We start from the raw sequence: 20,694 nt of genomic DNA on the forward strand, positions 1-20,694 counted from the left end.
ATGCCTGCCTTGCCCCAGGGAGCCCAAAGCTGGACACAGTGCTGCCAAGTTGGGCTCACTAAGTGCTGTACAGGGCGACCAGTCCCTTCCCTCAGCCTGTTGGCTCCACACTTGCTCAAGGAGCCCCGAGTGCTGTCAGTGTTCCTTATCAGAAGGGCACATTGCTGAACTGGGCTCAACTCATTGTCTGCGAGGACCATCTGCCCCTGCCCAGGGCCTTTTCCGCAAAGCTGCTTAGGAGCACACCACTGTCCCTACACACACTGCTATGGAATCTTTATAGAGCTGTTAAGAAACCCGATGTTTGTGTAACTTCAGTGCATATTGTGAGATATGAGAAAATCAATAGCAAGGGGATACATGGAGAAACCATATCTCTGTTAACAAAAAAACCACATCAAGCTGCTGAACCAAAGACACACAGTAGTGGGATACACACCACTGGATCAATTACAAGATTTGCATGAAGCCACCATAGAGGCCCCAACAGAATTTTGTCACCCAGCAGAATGGAGATCTAGGCTGATACTTTCAGTTTATATGCAAATAAAAACTATATACATATGTACACAGCAGAAATTACATGAAGTATACCCAAACCAAGAACTTTTTTTTAATTAACATTTAAAGGAAAGAAACATCAAGCAGCAAGCCAACAATTCACCAAAATCCATTTTCTTTTCACAATTAGGCGCAAAAGCTTCCTTTCTAATAAGCATGACCGTTAAACTACAAGACAAGGTATGATGAAAGATTTAGAGCATTTACCTTTTCTAGAACTGTTCTGATTTTTCTTAGTGGTGCTGCTGTCTGCCTTCTTGACATTCGCACTCTTCACAGCTTTCTTGGTTTTGGAAGTCATCTTTTTAGATTTTTCTCTTTTAGATGCTTTTCTAGGAGGCTGTGAAGAAAAAAAATGAGAATTCAAATGATGGTTTTTATTCATACCTCTTTTCCACAAAGGAAAATTGTCCACTCTGAGGGCAGTTTACTCCAGCCACTCCATGCCTAAGATTACTACAGAGCTGATGCAGAAAAGCAAATATACTGCCTACACCCTTCCACCTGTAGTATATTAAAAGCTGTCATAACCCTAAAAAATGCTGCAATCTTAAAGCTGTACACAGACATTTTCCATTTCACTGTGTCCTATAGTCAAACTAATTTGACAGACCAGTGTTTTTGTCATAATTAAGCTTTTACTAGATGCATGTAGACTTCAGCTTCTAAAGACTTCAGTCCATTCAGCTAGTGCCTTGCAGACATATCTAACCCCTACCTTCAGAAAGAAAGCAAAGATGACCCACTTATATCAACAGGGTTTACTGTTAGGCCTTTTTGTTTGTCAGAATCTTGTTTGGGGGTTTGGGATTTTTTTTTTTCTCTAACTAACTGAATTCTTGAAGAATTTTCTAAAAGGCAACTCCTGCCTCTGAAGCAGACATTCCTCTCCTCACAGCAGAAACACTGTCTTCTGGAAGAGATGAAGAAATATGTCAACTTTTAGTATTTCAACCCTCTTTCAATTTTCCATTTATGGGTAAAGAAAAGCGCACACTAAGAATTAAATTTGTTTCATGGAGACATAGGGCATTTCCTTGAACTATCTTTTTACATTAAAACGAACACATATTAAAATACCCTTGGCAAAACAAACTGTTAAAGTTACATAAAGGGCCTTCCAACAAAAGATTTTTGTTACTATTTTCTATAGCTCAGACTATTGACTTAACAGCCCGTCACACTTCATTGGAACAGACAGAATGTAACCCGAGTCAATAGTGGTCTTACATTACAGTCAAAGGTTCCATAGCTTACATAAAATTTTTCTTGGACACCAACAGTTGACTAATTGCTGCTTGTTGCAGGGGTCTGATTAAGGCTGGAAAGACAGTTTAATCTAAGTCAAAATGCAGGTTAAAATGGAGCCTGTAACTTCTTTTAATGTCTTTTTTCCCAGGCTTCAGGCATTTGGACAGTAACTCAGCTGCAGACTTGTACTGGTCCTCCACATTTTGTGTCTATGCTGTGAATAACTACTGGGCTGAAAGGGAATGCATGGGGTTCATCTAATTTCTGATTAGGAACAGAACACCTCTCCTACAAGAAGAGGCTGAGAGAATTGGGGTTGTTCAGACTGGAAGAGAGAAGGCTCCAGGGAGACCTTACTGCAGCCTTCAGGTACCTAAAGCAGATCTGTAAGAAAGATAGGGACAGACTTTTTAGAAAGGCCTTTTGCAGCAGGACAAGGGGTAACAGTTTTAAACAGAAGGAGGAACAATCTGTATTAGATATAAGGAAAAAATTTTTTATGATGAGTATGATGAAACACTGGAACAAGTTGCCCAGAGAGGTGGTGGATGCCCCATGCCTGGATATATTCCAGGGCAGGTTCCACGGGGCTCTGAGCAATCTGATTCAGTTGATGATGTCCCTGCTCATTGCAGAAGGACTGGACTAGATGACCTTTAAAGGTCCCTTCCAACCCAAACTATTCCATGATTTGATGTTTCTCTCCTAGTACACAAAAAACTTCAAAGAAAACAGAAAATACAGTGAGATGAGAACACTTCAGAGATTGCAGGGATGTTTCTAAGGCTGATTACTATGTTGCTTACTTTATCTTTGCGATCTAAAACATAGAAGCTGAAAAGAGGTTAGGAAATAAAATCCAGGAGAAATATGGAACCGTGATCCAAACCAAATGCAGTCAGGTAGGTCAGGGACACCGACTGAATTCAAAATATCAAATCTGAATTCCTAGGTAGCAAAAAAAGGAAAAAGATAGATAGACAGACAGACAGAAACGATAGACAGACGGGACTCGATGGGACAGACAGAGGGAGAGACATTGGAAATTTTTATGAAATTATAGTAGAGTCATGACAAGATGATACAAGCAATGCAATCAATTATTGTAGAAATCCTGGCTGCCTCAGAATGGCACATAGTGAACCGTTTTATAAGGTGCATACACACCCCCAGGAATCAGAACCTTTTCCCTTTATCTAACTGATTCTCTAACTTCAACACACTAAGAAATTATGAAAACCTCTTATAAATTGCAGATATGTTCTCTTTTCTTTCAAACCATTCATTCAGCTAAATATCACTTACTCCCCAACTCTGCATGTTCCAAGAATTACCAATTGAGAACAACAACATAATGACAAATGTTTTAAGCCCTGTGTTGAAAACCAAACAAAACTCCTCATTACCTCATCTTCACTTTCTTTTTCTTCTGAAGAGTCATCCTTTTCCTTCTTTTCATCTTCTTCACTACTGGATTCATCTGACAAGATCTCAGGGCACTTGGTGCGTTTTGCTTTTCTTGTTGTTCCAGAGCTACTGCGCTCTTTTTTGCCACCTTTGCTTGGTGTTTTTTTTGACTTTGGCAATGGCTGAGAGACAAGAGATGAGTGTCATCCAAGTAGGAATTCAAAAGTGAATTTCAAAAATATAAATTCTTTCAACTCACATGAAAGAATGGCAAACAAATATAAAGGTCTCTTAACAAAACCCAGGACTATTTTATGTACTACACTTAAGCCATAACATTGTGCAGTAAGCAGACATTCACTATGGAGATGGAGCTGTGCAAAAAGAAATTTCAGTTCTAAGCTAAGTGCACCCCTTCCCTAAGCATACAGATCTTCAAAGGCTGAGGTTTAGGGAAGGGAAGCAAGAAAGGTAAAAGGTTCCTTCTAGATTGTTCTATCTGTGCGCTCCCAACTCATAAAAGCAAGCTTTTACTTCTGGTAACAAATCAGTTGACAACTGAGAAGACTTAAAGGCAGGAATTCTGTCATGTCTTACGACAAACTGCATTTTGCTGTCACTCAGTACCTGTGTCCCTAAAGCAGCATGGAGACTCCTTATTCACATCGCTTACCAATGTTTGCTGGGAATAAATTTAATTTTCTAAGCAACAAAGCAACTACTTAAGTATTACTTTTAGATTAAAAACTGAAAGTCCAAGAAGATTAACAACAGAATTTAGTAGTCTTGGCAGCTGAATCTAGTGCACTAGCATATACTTGCTAAATCAAGTTTTCCTAGCCTTGCAAAAAATTCCATTTATGATGTCCAAATGTAGCATACGCAGGTAACATCTGTCAGTTTATTTTCCTGTCCTTTCATATCATGTCTATTCTACTCCATTCACCCACAGAGCAGAAGCTACTTAGGGTATTCAGGGCTGGACATCTTAATTAGCTTCATGTGTTGACCTCATACACTTCTGTGTGCCGTGTATAATGGGTACATCTGCATGTAAATATACAGTCCCCACCCCATTATGGATGCCTGCAGTAGCAGAGCTACTCTTTCAAGAAGACATTCCCACTACAGTAACTCAGAGCAGTAATTGTATCACCACTAGTAACTGGCAAATAACAATAGAGACAGATACATTTTCCATCGGAACAGAGCTATAAAAGCAAGCTTAATAACCCGCATCTCACCTTGCCTGAAGATTTTGGATGCATTAAGAAGTTTAATATTCTGGTTACCAGCTCACTATTAACTCCTGATCTTTCTAAGTCAAGAACTTCGCAGATACTTTTCAACATTGCATTTCTAAATCTGGGGAAAAAAAAAAGAGAAAAGAAAAAAAGATTCAGTATCACATCCTAAACAGTCAACATTTGACTGCTAGAAGCTGCTGTCTGGTTTGTGTCTGCAACCTGAAAATATATATACACAGTTAACTACACTTCCAGTCTTATTTATAGTTAAGCAAAGAATCACCACCATGTTATATAAGGCCAAATAAAAAACATTCTCAAATCCATATGTCTGTAAAATAGGATATAAAACACAATGTTATAGAATCTTAGTGGAAAAAAAAAGTACCTTCTGTAGAATCTCTCCTAATCTACTATAATGGGAAAAAAATCAATTCTAGAAAATAAATCCAGTGTGTACAATACTGGAACTTAAAGGGGGCAGGGAGTCTCCCTTTATTTTCTCTGGTTCCTTACCCCCTTACAGAGGTATCTGATGAAGACAGAACATTAAGAAAAACTCTGATATCCACCCCTTTTACTCCAAAAGAATCTTTCTTAATTTTAATGCTTTGAAGGTAGATCTGCAGGTAAGAGCAATTATAGTGAACTATTAAGATGCAGTTCAAGTGTGGAATAAACAAGCGCACACAAGTTTTGAGTCAGTAACTTCCACAGCAAGTAGTTTTGACTTAAGAAAATCCAAGAACTCTAACCCACACAGCAACCTCAACACTCATTCTTTGTAATTTATAACCTGAATGGTAAGATTCTGTAAAATAAATGTTGACCTTTGTTCATTTTGTTTGATGTTGTTAAAGTACAACGACATGCAAGTGTACAGTGTGGGCAGAAATCAACCACACAGTCAGAACAAATTAACAAACTAATCAGCAGTGTTCCACACGCAGATACGAACGGCAGCGGCATTTAGCAAAGTAATGCAAGCACACAGGGCTTGATATACCTTGATATAAGAGTGACAATGCAACCAGGTTTCAGAATATTTGCTGAAGGGTAACAAAGCTAAACCAGCAGTTGTTTTATATGAAAAATATGGGAAAAAAAGTGCAAAATTATTTTGTGACCTTGTGCAGTTAAGGGGAATTATTCAATTATCCGTCATCCAATTAAGCCAGTGGGAAACAGTCAAAACTCCCATCAGGAGACAGAGTTTGTCTTGTAGATTCCTATGTATTTGACAAACCCTACTCTTGGAAAACTGCACATATAAGGAAGAAAAATTTGCAAATTCCAAATTCTGGAAGCCTTCCTACTATCAACAAAGAGGCATTAAGAAAAAAAAGCATTTTAAAATCAAATGTACAGATTGTAGACTTGTAAATTTGTAAACATTGTAAATGTAAGCATTTGTAAATTTGTAACACTGTATATGTTTTATTAGTTCTTTCATGTTTTACAAGGGCATTTTTAAACCCTTTCAATCCAGTCAAAACTAGGTTATAGTAGTTTCTCCTGTTAATGGAGAAGCAGCTTACGAAGGGAGACAGTAAAACAGGAAAAAAAAAAGTTTCTTAGACAAGTTGCTACAGCAATTCTAATATGTTTAATATATAATAAGCAGAAATGGCTTTGATTCTGAAAGAGGAAGGTTTCGATGCAAAGAACAATGCAAGTTTGTACCATGAATAGAGTACAACGTATTCACAAGACTATGCTTGCCCTGCGGAAATAATGTTTTCCTCTCACTTGGCAGAAGAATGCTAGTTAGCATGCAATAGCTAAAGCCAGGAATGTGGGAATTGTGAATTAAATGTTCACTATTTAATACATTTCAAGCTGTCTTAAGAGACCAGTTTGTGTGATTAAAATGAACTCAGAAAAAAATCGTAGAGCCACTCAATTTAATCTTAAGTAAAATTCTGGAAAAAAAAAAGAGTGTATAGTATTAGTCAAGCTATGTTAAGTATCAAAAGAGATCTTTACTTTTTTAACATTTCTTCCTTTTTTTTGTATTGGTCACTTCCTTTTTCAAACGGGAACCCACTGAACTGACCCACATTCTTCTTTAGGGATGCAACCTAGAAGAGAACACATAGATTACTTTCCATTGCACAAAGTTAACAAATGTAATTAAATGAAATCTTTTAAACTTTTCATACATGAAAAATCTCTTCTAGCATTTAGCTTTCTGTTGACAAAAAATTACATTGTTACAACTTACATGGACTATGCCTTTAATTATCTCATGACAGACAAACTACAATGACTGACTTTGTGTGATCTTGGTACTTTTAATTACTTTTAATACCTCACTAGATAAAGTCACCCGCCATTTCAGGCTTGTTCAGAATGTACTGTATGATTATTTACAGGTTTGGAAAACTTCAATTATATGAAGCCCGTTGCATGCTTTTAATCACGTAATTTGTTATAAAATAGTGACTTTGATTTTTTTATTCTCTAATTTGCTTACTAGCTTTTCTGAAGTCTTGCATAGGACCATTTTTGAACCTTTTATTTAGCAGGACCAGTTTTTGTATTTACATATCACCCAATTTACAACTTCTACCATTACACCTGATGTCTGAACCAGACTGAACTTTAATTGCAACAGCTTTATAATGGGAAAATTGCTCCTATCAAGATTCCAAACATATTTAAGTTCTTTGTTTTCACTTCATCTCCTTTTACCAAATAAAAGACATTAAAGAATAACCCCAAATCTTTCAGTTTTCTGAGGTCTTTTTAACACTACCAAGAATAATTTGAACTCACTTCCAAAACTCCTACAGATTTTGTTCCTGCTGTTTCTCCATGAGTTTATAATTTTACCAAAGCTGAGCTCCTTTTCCAAAGAGCTTTGCCCAGCACCTTGAGAAAATTTGCAGATTCGGTATGTTTGCAGTATTGGTATGTTGTATTAAAAATGTTAATTACAATCCAAAGCACATACAAGAATTTACATAGAAGACAAGATCTGACCTTTGCTATATTACACAGCACTCTGAGTTCCCAAATACATTCTGATTAAATATAGTTTTGAATGAAACCATACTGATATATTCTTTTTCTGAATACTTGAGGCAACAAGTCTTTCTTTGCCATTTAAGCATTTGAAGCAGTGATCTGAGATATTACAGCTAGCATGCATCTGTACTAGTACTTTTCAGTTTCTGGGTTCTGCGCTAGCTGTTCAAGTCTTCAAAATACACAAAGATATTAAAAAAACAAATTCCAATAATTATAGTAAATATATACAAATATTGAAATTTAATCTGCCTTAATTTCATTGTATTCATTTTACCTCCATTAGCAATGAAAATGGGTCATATTTACTCTGAAATTTAAGGCACAACCACTGATACATAAAGGGTTCCAAGAAAGATTTGCTATTATATTTTCTTTAAGTTTCATCCTTAAACACAAAAGGGGCATATCCATTTTTAAGTAATATTTTAATTCTCTTACATAAATGCAACAAAAATCACTATTAGGATTTTATATATAATGTAATTTTACATTCTACTGTTTTGTGCTAATAAAAGGAGAAAATGACTACATAAGCAGCAATGTACTAAACTCACTCACAGTTTTCAAATACAAAAGAAATAGAAGTACTAAGAAAGCACTAAGAAAAAGCTACATTGAGCAGAATAACTATGTGGAATATTTTGACTGTCATCTGCATGTCAGCAGCTTTTAGCATGTGAACCACAAATTATTTCCAACTCGACCCTATAAGATAAACCATCCCCATTAAAAAAAGTAAAATTTTTTAAAAATCTCCATTTGAGCAGACTTACAATAGCACCTTGCCATAGGACTTTTACAGGAAGAGTAGTTTATAGGAGTTAAAAAAATTATGGGCTTACTTAACTGGTCCCGCAATATTAACTTTTTAAATTTGTAATAAATGACTGACGTGTAAATGTAAAAAACTACACTACAAACATTTCCACTATTCATGAGAATTAACAGATACACAAGATTGAAGTTCTTACAGTGCCTGGCCTGTTGTAGAGGAGTTTGTGCAGGTTCCTTAGTTCATCTGTCTTCTTTTTGCTCAGAAAGAACTGTATCCTTTCAATTTCACACAGTTTTTGTCCTTTTCCTGAAACAATTAAAAACAATTATGTTATGCATTACATTCATATCTACCTATGTGTTTATAACTTTAAATATCTGTTTTTTAAAGAAGCAAAGATGTTACTTCATAATAGAATGAGATATTATAATAGGTCAAACATTAAGCAGGTCTCTTCCTATCACTTAGTCATCCTCTTTACCTTCCTTACCTAGATCAGGGTACAAGGATTTGGCATTTCTTTCTATTCTAGCTGCTCCTGCTTTTGTTCTTGTTGGTGAGGTACTAAAGGTACTTACCTATTCTGAGTAAGTTTAAACATCATGTAACTTTTACAGTTTAAATTGATGCCACAAAATAAAGGAGGCTTTTCATATAATTGTAGTAGCCTAATTATTTTAAAATGGATCATGACTCTTAAGGTAGGTCTCACCTACAACAGATTAATAATTTGATCTTTTTAGAGGTTTCATTATCATTCCCAACACCCACCATTCTTATGTGAGAGGTCAAGCTTACCTGGTGTAATTGTAAAAGGTTCCTTCTGCAACGAGGACACTTGCATGGTCAGCCGGTCGACCTTCTTCTTCTCCCTTTTTCCTTCAACGATGAGACTCTTCTCTGCAAAAGACAGCTTCCTTAAAACACTATTTTTCATTGCATGAGCAGATTTGACTGTAGAGACAGGCAACACGACACTGAATCTTTGAAATGACAAACCAAAAATGGATGAGGATATAAGCAAGTGCTATGATGCTTTCAGACCTTGGCTAATAAATCAACGTGATTCTATGGAGCCACATATACATAACTAGAAGTCTCTAGTTCTTAACCACAATCCTGTATCCAACGTAAGGTATGTGCACGACAAGACTAGGTATTTCCTGAAAGGAAATTCACCCCATTGGAAGTGGGGGTGAATTTCCCTCACATCCACCCAAATGGAGAATACAGCATTTTCAGAAACCCATCGTTCTCTCCCTTCATGGCCTTTTTGAGGTACAGAAGTGACACTGTTTGCATAGTCTCCTTCTTGGACAGTGCACAGCTCCACACATAGCACTCCTGAGAAGAATAATGCCACCAGATGGGCAAAAGGAGAGTCCAGGATGTCTGCAGACAAATTCTTTTCCCACTACTGGACTGGAGGAACCACAGATATCAGCAGGAGAGGCAGAAGCACAAGTGCAGAGGGACTGTACGTGTCTATGCTGTGAAGCACTTCATGGCAAAATATGAGTATCACAAATACTACAAGAATATTATTCCCAGTAATTCTGGTACTGCTTACTAATGAATATGTTTAGTATACATTGCACATCATTACTTCAATGATACCACTTTCGGAGAAACACCTAAAGCTTTGCCTAAACATTTCATCCTAAAATACTTCACCTCGAATCAAACTATCCTTAGCACTAAACAGATGGGTTGTCCTGGCTTTAACATCTGAAAGCAGCTTCAAACCTGTATGAACACAATCAAAACTGGTATGTGTCTGCCAAAAACAAAGCAAAACATACTTGTGTGTACAAAAGAAAAATTGTTACTAAAAATCTAATTCTGATTACTCTATTATTTTCCAAACAGCATACTCTGTTTTCTTTCCACTGCCTTTCCTAGAGACAAACTTGTTCTCTTTCAAGAATCCAAGACCATTGGTGACTTGGTTTTCACTGTGCCATACTGCAGCTCTATTTCCATGAATGCTTTCATTTGCAAAACAGATGCCTGGAGACTTCACAATGGAAATTAACATTTTTGCACAGTAGTTCCTTCATCATGTTTTGTACTCCTTGACTAACCTCTTCAATTACATACCACAACACAATACCTGCTTTGCTCATCTTCTCATATTGCCACAATTTTTACTGATAAAATTGGTCTAATGAAATTTCTGCCTCTCCAATATAATGACATTTGGGTACCCGGAAAATTAATAACTGTAGTTAAGCAAAGACATCTGTATTGTTTCCAAAAGTACTGCACATTCACAAGCTTCTCTTTTGCAAACATGGATCACTTCAGAGTGTTACTGGCAAAAAATAATTTGATAAAGGATACTACCTCCTATAATGATTGAAAAATTTATAGAACAACAAAACAACCCTAGTGTAGAAACCCAGGATGCTGGCAATTCCTTCAATCTTTCTTGAGATAAATCAGCATTACTCTTTCTAGTGTTTCCTGCTACAGTCTACTGGGAAGCTATTATGACCCATGAGACAGGTGTACCATGGAATCTCCTCAATAATTGTACAATTAGCCAAGATCACAGGAGACCTCATTCAGCAGCTTGGCATTTAATAAAGGAGAACTTATTCAATGGAAAAACAAGCACCCTTTTCTTCTTCTTCCTCCTCCTCTTCTTCCTCTTCTTCATCTTCATCACTTTCCTCAGCTTTGTTTTCAGTTTCAGGTTGTTTCTCATCCGTTTTTTCTGGTGACATTGTATCTTCTTTTGAGGAATCAACAGAAGACATGGTGTACGGTTCTGTAAAAAGCAGTCAGGAAAACCATCACCAATATAGCAATATACATGAAAAATACAGGAATTTTGCTTTTTAAAATAATCTCCCTGTGCAGTAGAAACAATGTACTATGATTGTTCACGTTCTCTTATCGCTAAAATGTTCTGCTACACACAATACAGAAAATTTTTCAGGAGAAGTTGCCGTCTATTCTGCAACTAGTCCAGTTAAGAACACTCTAAAAGGTTATAATTTTTTTTCGCACACAAGCTGTTTGTGAAGCACTCGGAAACACCCACTCAAAGCAGCTGATACTGTTATCTATTAAAAACTGCAGTGTTTTAAGCTATCGCTATTTTAGTGCGCCCTGCACTTATTCCTGATTAACTGTGCATGCAAGTTTCCTAGTAACTTAAACAGGTTACATATTTAGATGCGAAATGGGAACAGAAAAGTGATAAAAAAAAGAAAGTTGCAAGCAATACAGAAAAGAATTAACACTGCATTCATAATTCAGACAGCTGCTGCATCTTAGGGCATGAAAATGTTTTTTGGTTTTAATTTGTAGATCTATAACAGAAAATAATAAATGCTTCGTACTTAACATACTTAAGAGTCTTTTCTTAGCATTTTAAGTGACTTAAATGTTAACTTTAAAATATCTTAATTTTCCATGTACCATTGCCATGCTAAGAGAAAATGTCTATCCAGTAAAGGAAGACAATCATATGATTCATTTTAGAATAACTCCAGCTTTCAAAAATTTTCACTGTTTAGGTCTGGAACAAAATACACAAATGATGCTGTAAGCACTTGTGGAAAAGTATCACACAATTAAGCATTTTCTTCTTCTGATATTAAAGCCAATATTATCTGCAAGAGGTCAGGTTCAATAAATAACATTTAAATCAACTGCTTATATGCAGTACTAGCAGGTGGCAGAGAGCAGCAGTGCTCCAAGTGACAGAAAGTGCAAGTTAATATTTATTACCAACAGTAAGGGGAAAAGTAGTTTCCTGCTCTTTGCTAAATCACTGGGGAAAAAAAAAAACCCATTCAAGGTATTACTACCAATATTTCATTTGACACATAGAAGTCATTTTCACGGCATTACAGTCTGAATTTTACTTGAAGGCACGACTGTAAAAGCATGGGAAGCACTACAAGCCGTTTTTCCCTCCCCTTTCAACGGGAGCAGCGGGGGAATAGGGAAGTTAAGAGACTTTCCAGCATTTTATCACCTGAGTTCATAAGGACGGCTTGCTCAGAGAAAACGGGCTCTGGGATCCACCTTTAGGAAGACTCAACTCGGGGACGCTTTTGGCCGGGAGAGGGTCCCTCACCCTCGCCTGGGACTTTTCAGACGGGGACTCGCCGCCTGTACCCCCTTTCCCGACCTGCAGTCTGGAGGCCAGAGAGAAGCGCAGGCTGTGGGCAGCGCCCGGCGGCCAAGGCTCCATCGCCTCCCCGATCGGGACCGCTCCGCCCGCTCCCGCCGCAGGACAGCGCAGCGCCCAGGAGACACCCCGGGCGGGGGCCGGGCCGGGAGGTGGCCGCGGCGACCAGCGCCCCGCACACACGGCGTGTCCCCAGGGCGGGACGGGAGCCCGGCGGCGCGGCGGCCGCGTTCCACCGCCCCTCGTCACAACCCGTCCCCGCCCGGCCCGGGCGCGGCGAGGCGGGATCGCTCTCGGGCGCCGTTACGGCCATGGCGGCGGGACCCACCTCGGATCGAGCCGCGGCTCCCGGCTCCTTCCTCGGGCGTGGATGCGGTGGCGGCACCAGGAGGCGACAGCTCCCGGCGGACGGGGCGGGTCCGGGCGCAGCGACACACACACGCACCCCCGCCGCGGCGCAGCCCCGCGGCCGCCGGGCACTCTCTCCCTCTCCTTCCCTCGCTCACTCCCTCCCTCCCGGAATCAACAAGGTTTTCAAAATGGCGGGTTCTCGGGCGGCGCGGAGGAAGCGGGAAGGCGGCGGCCAATCAGAGCGCGCGGCCCGGCCGGCGCGGGCAGGGCCGGGGAGGGCTCGGGAGGGCGCGCGTGACGGCGCGCCCGCCCGCGCTGACGTCAGGTCGCGTGCGGCGCCCGGCCCGCCCCCCCCGCTGAGGGAAGCGGGGGGAATGGGGGAACATTATGTTTTGCCTTTTAAAACGACCACCGTCTGTGATTACACCGGCTTTAGAAAAGGCTTTAAAGTAAGGAATCTGCACCTCTCTTGCCTAAATTAGGCTGTGGTTAATATGCACTCCCCAGACTTTCTTTCTGTACGCAGGATAGCATTTCCTAACACCTCTGGAACAGGTTGCCCAGAGAAACTGTGGATACCCCATCCCTGGAAGTGCCCCAGGCCAGTTTGGATAGGGCTCTGGGCAACCTGATCTAGCGGAAGGTGTCCCTGCCTGTGGCAGGAGCGTTGGAACTAGGTGATGTTTAAGGTCCCTTCCAACCCAAACCATTACGTGATTTTAAGTATTTTGTACTATTTGTGTCAAATATATTTCCTAGTTTTACCGCCCGTTCTACATTTACTACGCTTTACGCACGCCGAAGTTTAACAATTCACAGGAGTGTGACATTCTCGCCGCTTGCTCCCTTTTCCCTCCGCCGCGGCTCCGCCCCGCGGGGGCTGGTGCAGAGTTCCCCTTCCCCACCGTGCATCCCTGCGTGGGATCCCGGCCGCATCCCTGCGGTCCTGCCCGGGCGGGATGAAGGAAGGGCTGGGCAGTCCCGCCGGGCTCTAACGGCCGGGGCGGGCTCAGGGGTTGCGGCCAACGGCGGGAAACGGCCTCCGAAACAGGGGCTGAGGGGTGAGCTCTCCTCCTTATTCCTGCAAAATGTAGGAGTCGCGGGAGGCCCCGAGAGAGCCGAGGCCCAGTTCCACTCCTACTGTACCCCGAGTTTAAGACTTAAGACCTAATCTTCGAACCTGAGAGGAGGCCAGGCTGGGCTCACATGCCTGCAGCAGGAGTCAGGAGTACTCGGACAATACGTCAGAGGAAAGCAGCCCGAAGTAGGCAGTGCTGATAATTTGACCCAAAGCTGTGTTGTACCGTCAGCAGGTTCTTGGCTGGTGTGAAGAGCTCTAGGTATGTGGCTCTTACTTTGGCAGGGATCAGGTAAAGGGGTAGTAAAAGAGAGGAAGTGGAAAGACTGTCACACTCCTGGGAATTTTTAGTCTTAGAAGAGTGTAAAGCACAGTCCTGTAGTAAAACTAGAAAATATGTGTGACACAAATACTACAAAATACTTAGAATCATGGAATCATAGAATGACTTGGGACGCAAGGGGCCATAAAAGTCATCTAGTTCCAGCACCCCCACCTGTAAGCAGGGCCACCTTCCACTAGATCAGGTTTCTCAAAGCCCCATCCAACCTGGCCTTGAACACTTCCCAAGGGTCCGCAACTTCTCTGGGCAACCAGTTCCAGAGGTATTAGGAAATACTACAATTCACATACTGTGTAAAAAAGAAATGTCTGGGGAGCATATATTAATCACCACCCAATTTAGGCAAAAGAGATGCAGATTCCTTATTTTAAAGCTATTTTAAGGCTGGTGCAATCACAGATGGTGGTCGTTTTAAAAGGGAAAATGTAAATTATTTGCCAACAATACGTAATTAAAGAAGCTTCTTGTTAACACACAATAAGGAGACAAAAATATCATTGAGCCATGGGCTACACAAATGGCAGAACACAGATGTTTGAATACAACACACTATTTCCCATAAGATGAATAGGTTTGAATTAGTTCAAATCATGACAGAAGACATCCAAAGGCTGTGCTTCAGGTTGTGATGATAAATTAGACTGTCATTTTGTAAAGAGGCATGTATTTACCTAATGGAGACGCTTTACCTAGTTGTATTACCTATGTTAATATTCTACACATTAGACTAGTATCTGCATCTTGAGGAGAAATAGAAGATAATGGTTTTGTTGATCCTTTTCATGAAGGCGTACCACATTAGTAGCAGACAGACCCTCAAACATAGACTGAATCCATTATTTTAGAAACTGGTATATTACATACAAGTAAATTTCATTTTGTCACAGGTTTCTTCTGGCAGAACTTCAACAGCTGTGGTAACTAACTTCCGAGTTTGGTTTTTGAAACCTTCTCTGCCTTTCATAGTATCTTTATGATTTACAAGTTTATGGAGTAGTTTCAGTATGCTGTCAACAGTTTAATAATTGGTTGTTGCATCTCCCAGACAAGACTGAGACAATAGGGATTAAAAAGACTTTTGGAAAAAATCAGCAAAGCTAGAATTTGAGAGAAGGAGGGGACCAATTTGAAAAAAAAAATCAGATATGTTTCAAAAGGAAATCACTAAATTCAAGGAAACAAATTCAAACTGGTTTATCTTCTCACTTTGACTATGAGTAAGAATGCTCATTCTCAATATATTGCTTTGGGGTGCTTCATTGTATCAACACCTATATTTCTGCCTTTTCTTCTCCTGGTCAGATGAAGTTAACTTAATGATACAATCTCACCTGCGAGGTGAAAGACCTGGATGAGACAATTATATTGCTATAAAATGTTAACATTATCTAAAGTGCTTAGACAGTGTAGTGAAGGGTTCTAAATGCAACTTAAAAACCTTGGTCCTGGAAGAAGGACAAATTGCAAAGGGGTAAGTCATTCTAAGAGGTTCTTAAATGTTCGTGCAAGAGCTGCTTCCTACAGCCTGCTCTTCTTATTCCATCACAGAGAGGCTGCTCTTCGACTGCCAGAATCCTAATGTTAAGGACACTCATAGTTTTGGCAGCTAGCTCCATCTGGAAACACCAGTTCCATAAAACATAGTTATCCTGGAGGAACTTAGGGCTCACTTTTAGATATCAAAGGGTATGTTTCTTAGACATCATAGCTCAATAGAATTAAATGTTGAAAACGGTTTGAAGGTGCTGTAAAAAGAAGCAGCTGGCATGTTTGAAGATACATTACAAGCTTGTATTGTATACTGGAGTGCACCAGGCAGTGCAGTTTTAAACGCAGTTACCAGCCACTATTAACTAATATAAACAGCTCTTTTCAGTTAGTTCAGAGCAGCTTGTATTAGCAAGCAATGTTTATTGGCTCTTGGTGTAGAGCTTACTACAGTCTATGAGAAGGTTTTGGAAACAGATGTGTAGGCTTTCCAGAGTATACAAAGTACCCCAGGTTTGCATTTGTTTCCAAAGTGACTGGTTACTGCAGTGTCCCGCCATCAATGCAGAAAACAGCAGATCTGCTGTGGGCAAAACTACAGAAAAAGTCATCTGTGGGTTGCAGAGAAAGTGCCCTTCATGAAAGTAGATACTAAGTACCTCTCATTAGGAATTTCATCCATAGAGTAAAATACCAGAACAATACATGATGGGATGCTACTTTTAAGTAACGTAGGTAGTGTTGTTTTGTGTTCTTGTATGAGTCTTATAAATATGTACGTATGCACTCCAATTTCTCTGTAACAGTCATGCGACAACATGTTTCCTAGAAATGTCAAACTGCCTAGTCTATGAAATACTGAGAAAATACTGTGTAAATGCCATGTACATCTTTATTAACACTAGAAGCAGAATGTGGCTTTTGAATCTAAGGGTTATTTAATTGCTACTGAAAGCAGGAATCTAAATATGAACTTATAAATGAGCTAATTAATACAATTTACAAGACAAGAGAAACTTGAAAACTGAGTAGTATGCAGTTAAGTTATGGTGTGATGAATAACATAAGTTGAGTATCTCCAAGTGTTCCACTGCATCTTTGTGCAAGATATTTTACATCTGTTGACTGATAAGAGCAACTGATTAGTGAAATGTTTCCTAAGAGGGTCCTGCTCACTTCTGAAACCCTGCATTCATTCCCCTTTTCATATCTCGTCCAAGTGTTTCAGCATTAGCAGGCTATTGCATCATCCACACTTGTCATCTCTGTCTTATCCCTAAGAAGCTTAAAAAGTTATCCCTATAAATACAAATACTCTCAAACATGAAATGTGTAATTGATATGAATCAGTCTAAACAGTTTCACTTCGTTTTGGAAATCCCTATATGTGCCATGATTCAGTATAAGTATATGCAAAATTCAACAAAATTGTAAAGTAATAAAAAACATCAGAGATAAATAACGAATCAAAACAGTATATGAAGTTACGTTTTCCATCTGTGTGTGAATGACAACACTGTTGTGTTGTCACACTGGGATTTCTGTTAACCTTCTACTTACCATGAAGTCAAATCTTACTCTGCATGGTTTGAGAATTACAGCTTTCTTTGATTGGTAACACCTACAACTGTATGTTCAGTCAAAGCACTCATGTCTGTTACGCGTTTTATGAAATGCTTAGATCTAGTGCTAGCTAGATCCAGTATTTAGATCTCCAGGAAGAGCCTGGGAACTCTGCACAGATGACTGTAGCTCCTGCAGGCAACAGCCCTCTAAAACGCTCCTGCATCCCCCTGCTGCCACCGAGGAGTGGGATGGTAAAAGCGCTCTCCCCTCGGGGTTTCACATGCTTGTCTCTACGGAGAACTGTTCGCAGGGTTGTTTCTGTAGCGAAGTACGGCAAGGACAGAATCTAACCTGTGGTGAATGTTCACTCCTGGCCTCCCACTACCTTGGGAGAGCTTTGCAATGAATAGTGCATGTATGTGCCAGTGAGCTATGCAAACGTTATGTAACTCACACTTTAGAAAAAGAAACACTGTCAATTCATTTACGCCTTAAAGGTTCGCATCTGTGAATTTCTGCTTGACAGGTCTATAGGTTTTGGAACAGTCTGTCATGTACAATTACACATTTTTAAACCCATTGTAAATGGAAAACATTGCCGGGGTATCGCTACCTTCTACTAGGGAGAGTTTGTACTTAGAACATCATCAAGCTGGGCTACAAAGCTTGATGAATTCCACACGCCTGTGAATTCCACACGCGTTGCGTGTAGGTAGCAACAACCTCTGTTTCAAAAGCCCCACCGAAGAACCAAAGACTAGGAAAAGGAGAGCACTGACGCTTTCTAATAATTTAAGGTGATCTTGGTACAAGTTGTCGTCCTGGCATGACATAATTCGACATTTTCCAGAACACAAGAGGCTTTTTTTTTTTTTTTTTTTTTTTTAACCGAGAGAGATCCTCCCCCCGCAGCCGCCCGGTAGCCGTGGGACCCACTCGGCACGGAGCCCTTCCGCCGCCGCTCTCGGGACGTGGAAGATGAATTTGCCCTTTGTGGGAGGCGGCGGCAGCGCCGCCTGCAGCTGGACGCCAGGGACCGCCGGCGGTGGCGGCCTCGGCGCACGGAACAGCCCCGGTCCCTCCGCTCCCCGCCCGCGGCGGCCGCGCAGGGGGTGCCGGCGGCCCTCGCGGCCGGAGGCAGATGCGCGACGGGGAGGGAGAAGAGCAGCGAGGGAAGGAGGACGCGGACGTGTGGACGGGAGGCTCGGAGCAGCTCCCCGGCAGCCTTCCCGCGGGATACCGCCCCCGCAGTCCCGCTCGACCCGCGACCGGGAGGACATCGCCGCCAGGCAAAGGTAAGGAGCGGCGTTCGGCGGCGGCTGCCCCGCACTCCCCGTCCCGAGAGGCCGCTCGCGTTTCCCCGGGGGCCCGGGTGGACACTGACGGGCACCTGCCAGAGCGAAGAAGGGAGCTGAGCCCGCTTCCCTCCTCCTCCTCCCGAAGTAGGGCGGGCGAGCTTCTTCACCCCCGCCTTCCAGGTGAACAGCAAGTGATTGCTGGCTCCGGGCGTGTGTTCATTGCATTTTCTGCAAAAACTTTTTAAGTTTAACTGAACTTAGCTTTGGGATTTGCCTGTGAGTCCTCTCGAATGTGAGCTTCTGAATGCGGTTTTGGTCCAGGGCTAACATAACGTGGTAAAGGCGTTTGGTGCTGGTTCCATTTTGCATACTTACAAGTAATATTCTGCAGCCTAATTAAGGTTTCTTTTTTTTCTAGATAACATTCATTCAAGCATACGCTCTCTGTAATTTTGACAGGTGTTTTAAGTTATTGTCCCCATCCTTTTTTCTTTAGGTGTGCTTTGCCACATGTGAGGTGCAAGCGCAACTCTACAAAAGCAAAAGCATCCTTGAAGAGACTACTACTATGACTAATCTTAGCACTTTTCAGATTCAAGTCCTTCGTATTTACTATGAAATACACAAACTAGATGCAGAAAGAAATATTAAAGTATCCAAGTGTTCACAGTCCTTACTTGAAACAATTACTTTTATTATATGGAAAAAGAAATCCCAGCTGAAGTTGTTTAAAGGTTTATACATCTGGCTGTAATATTCAGTCTGCTCTAAAATTCCAGGGTCTACCATGTGAATTCTGCATGAATCACGTCTTATTTTTAAATGAATGTAATTTTACATGGAAAATATTCATGGCTTATTAAAGCAATATCCATGGTTTGGCTTAGACTAACAAAATCCAGAAAGTTCAGTATGGAAGCAAACCACCTATCCTCATTTCACCTCTGTATCCTGGGTCTCTAGGCATTTCTTCTCACAAATTATGTAGTTATTCATTGTTTGACCCTTTCAGGGCTTTAGGTTTAGTGAAGTGAGTAAATGCCAGGTGAGCAAATTCTGTTCCCAGTTACTTCAAACTTTACACCATGGTAACTTTATTTGTTTCAGAGCTCTTACTCTAGATTTACCTGACTATAAGTGGATCCTGAATTTTTTTTGATAGCTTCTGTTGTATTTTTTGACTTTTGTCAGCTCGAGTCAAACTCTTAATACAGGATTGGTATGCAAGTTGGATAATGCACAGTTTAATTGATTCATCACTTTAATAGGACTTGCAGAATTGGAAGTATAGTTGTAATTCATGTTTTTAGTAGAGACAAGAAACCACAGTGTTGTTTTGTGTGGCTAAAGGCTGCAAGCTTTCAGTTCTGATGACTTTTTTAGAGGAAATTCTGATATGACAGAACTAACAGCTTTAGGGAAACTATTTTATGTGTACACACATAAATAGACATGCAAAGTCGAGATGAGAAAGACTTTTAAAGTTAAAAAAAAGTCTTAAAAGAATTCCAGCAATGACATTTTGAAATAGACACAATTTAAATATAGGAAATTTATATTTTTCTCTCTGATGGCTAGACTTCAGAGGCTTCACAGATTTCTGTGTATAGCTTCCTCTTCATGTAAGGTGGGCCCCACCATGGTTTAGGAAACCATGGAAAGTTGCAGGAAGCCTGTAGAGAGCTGCAGGGTTTTAGCACAGGACAGAAGGTTTACTGTTTTGTAAGTCAGGTCTTGGTTTGTTCCCGTCCTGTGTTAATGCATCTTTAGGGGGCATTTAGGTAAAGTTTGTTTGCAGTGTAAGAACCTAGAAAGATATATTTTAATTATTATAGCGTGCAAAGGGAAAATGCCCCATCTTTTTTATTATACAGAAATTTGTTATGTAAGTATGATTGAGTGGAAATGGATTGGCAAAACTTACTTAAGTATAGTCGCTACTTTTAAGTAGAAGCATATTTGATAATGCTTATTTGAAATATCACTTATGATAGCAGTATCATTATTTTGGAGAAAACATGGTTTAACACCTAATTTTGAATGTGGGACTCAAATAACCATTTGTCAGATGAAGGTCAAAATTAACATAAACATTCTGAAGCTTCTGCTGAACTGCAGCCTAATCTAAACATTATGCAAAGGTTAGAAG

General features: G+C 40.4%; 2 protein-coding genes across 9 annotated transcripts in view; one reads left to right on the forward strand and one right to left on the reverse strand.

Annotated features, from left to right (window-relative positions):
- DEK (DEK proto-oncogene) overlaps nucleotides 1–13,723 on the reverse strand; it is a 19,289-nt gene extending 5,566 nt beyond the window's left edge. The window contains exons 1-8 of one of the 4 annotated variants that reach the window (XM_017808538.1): nucleotides 13,678–13,723; nucleotides 10,895–11,047; nucleotides 9,073–9,174; nucleotides 8,471–8,580; nucleotides 6,453–6,547; nucleotides 4,464–4,584; nucleotides 3,219–3,401; nucleotides 769–901 (exon numbers count right to left, since the gene is read on the reverse strand). In XM_017808538.1, the coding sequence (XP_017664027.1) occupies nucleotides 769–901; nucleotides 3,219–3,401; nucleotides 4,464–4,584; nucleotides 6,453–6,547; nucleotides 8,471–8,580; nucleotides 9,073–9,174; nucleotides 10,895–11,047; nucleotides 13,678–13,708 (928 nt within the window). In that variant the 5' untranslated portion in view covers nucleotides 13,709–13,723. Of the gene's footprint in view, nucleotides 1–768; nucleotides 902–3,218; nucleotides 3,402–4,463; nucleotides 4,585–6,452; nucleotides 6,548–8,470; nucleotides 8,581–9,072; nucleotides 9,175–10,894; nucleotides 11,048–12,265; nucleotides 12,291–12,749; nucleotides 12,871–13,569; nucleotides 13,592–13,677 lie in introns of those variants that run through there. The other 3 variants (XM_017808541.1, XM_017808540.1, XM_017808539.1) reach the window with 3 other exon arrangements.
- Nucleotides 13,724–13,772: 49 nt separating this feature from the next.
- The window catches only part of RNF144B (ring finger protein 144B), a 104,756-nt gene continuing 97,834 nt past the window's right edge, over nucleotides 13,773–20,694 (forward strand). For 4 of the 5 annotated variants that reach the window (XM_017808545.1, XM_017808544.1, XM_017808542.1 and 1 more), the window contains exon 1: nucleotides 13,773–14,112. The gene's annotated coding sequence lies outside the window, so the exon portion shown is untranslated. Of the gene's footprint in view, nucleotides 14,113–18,402; nucleotides 18,543–20,694 lie in introns of those variants that run through there. The other variant, XM_017808546.1, reaches the window with a different exon arrangement.

Source organism: Lepidothrix coronata, unplaced genomic scaffold, assembly GCF_001604755.1.
Source record: "Lepidothrix coronata isolate B3197 unplaced genomic scaffold, Lepidothrix_coronata-1.0 Scaffold23, whole genome shotgun sequence".
Classification (NCBI taxonomy): Eukaryota; Metazoa; Chordata; class Aves; order Passeriformes; family Pipridae; genus Lepidothrix; species Lepidothrix coronata.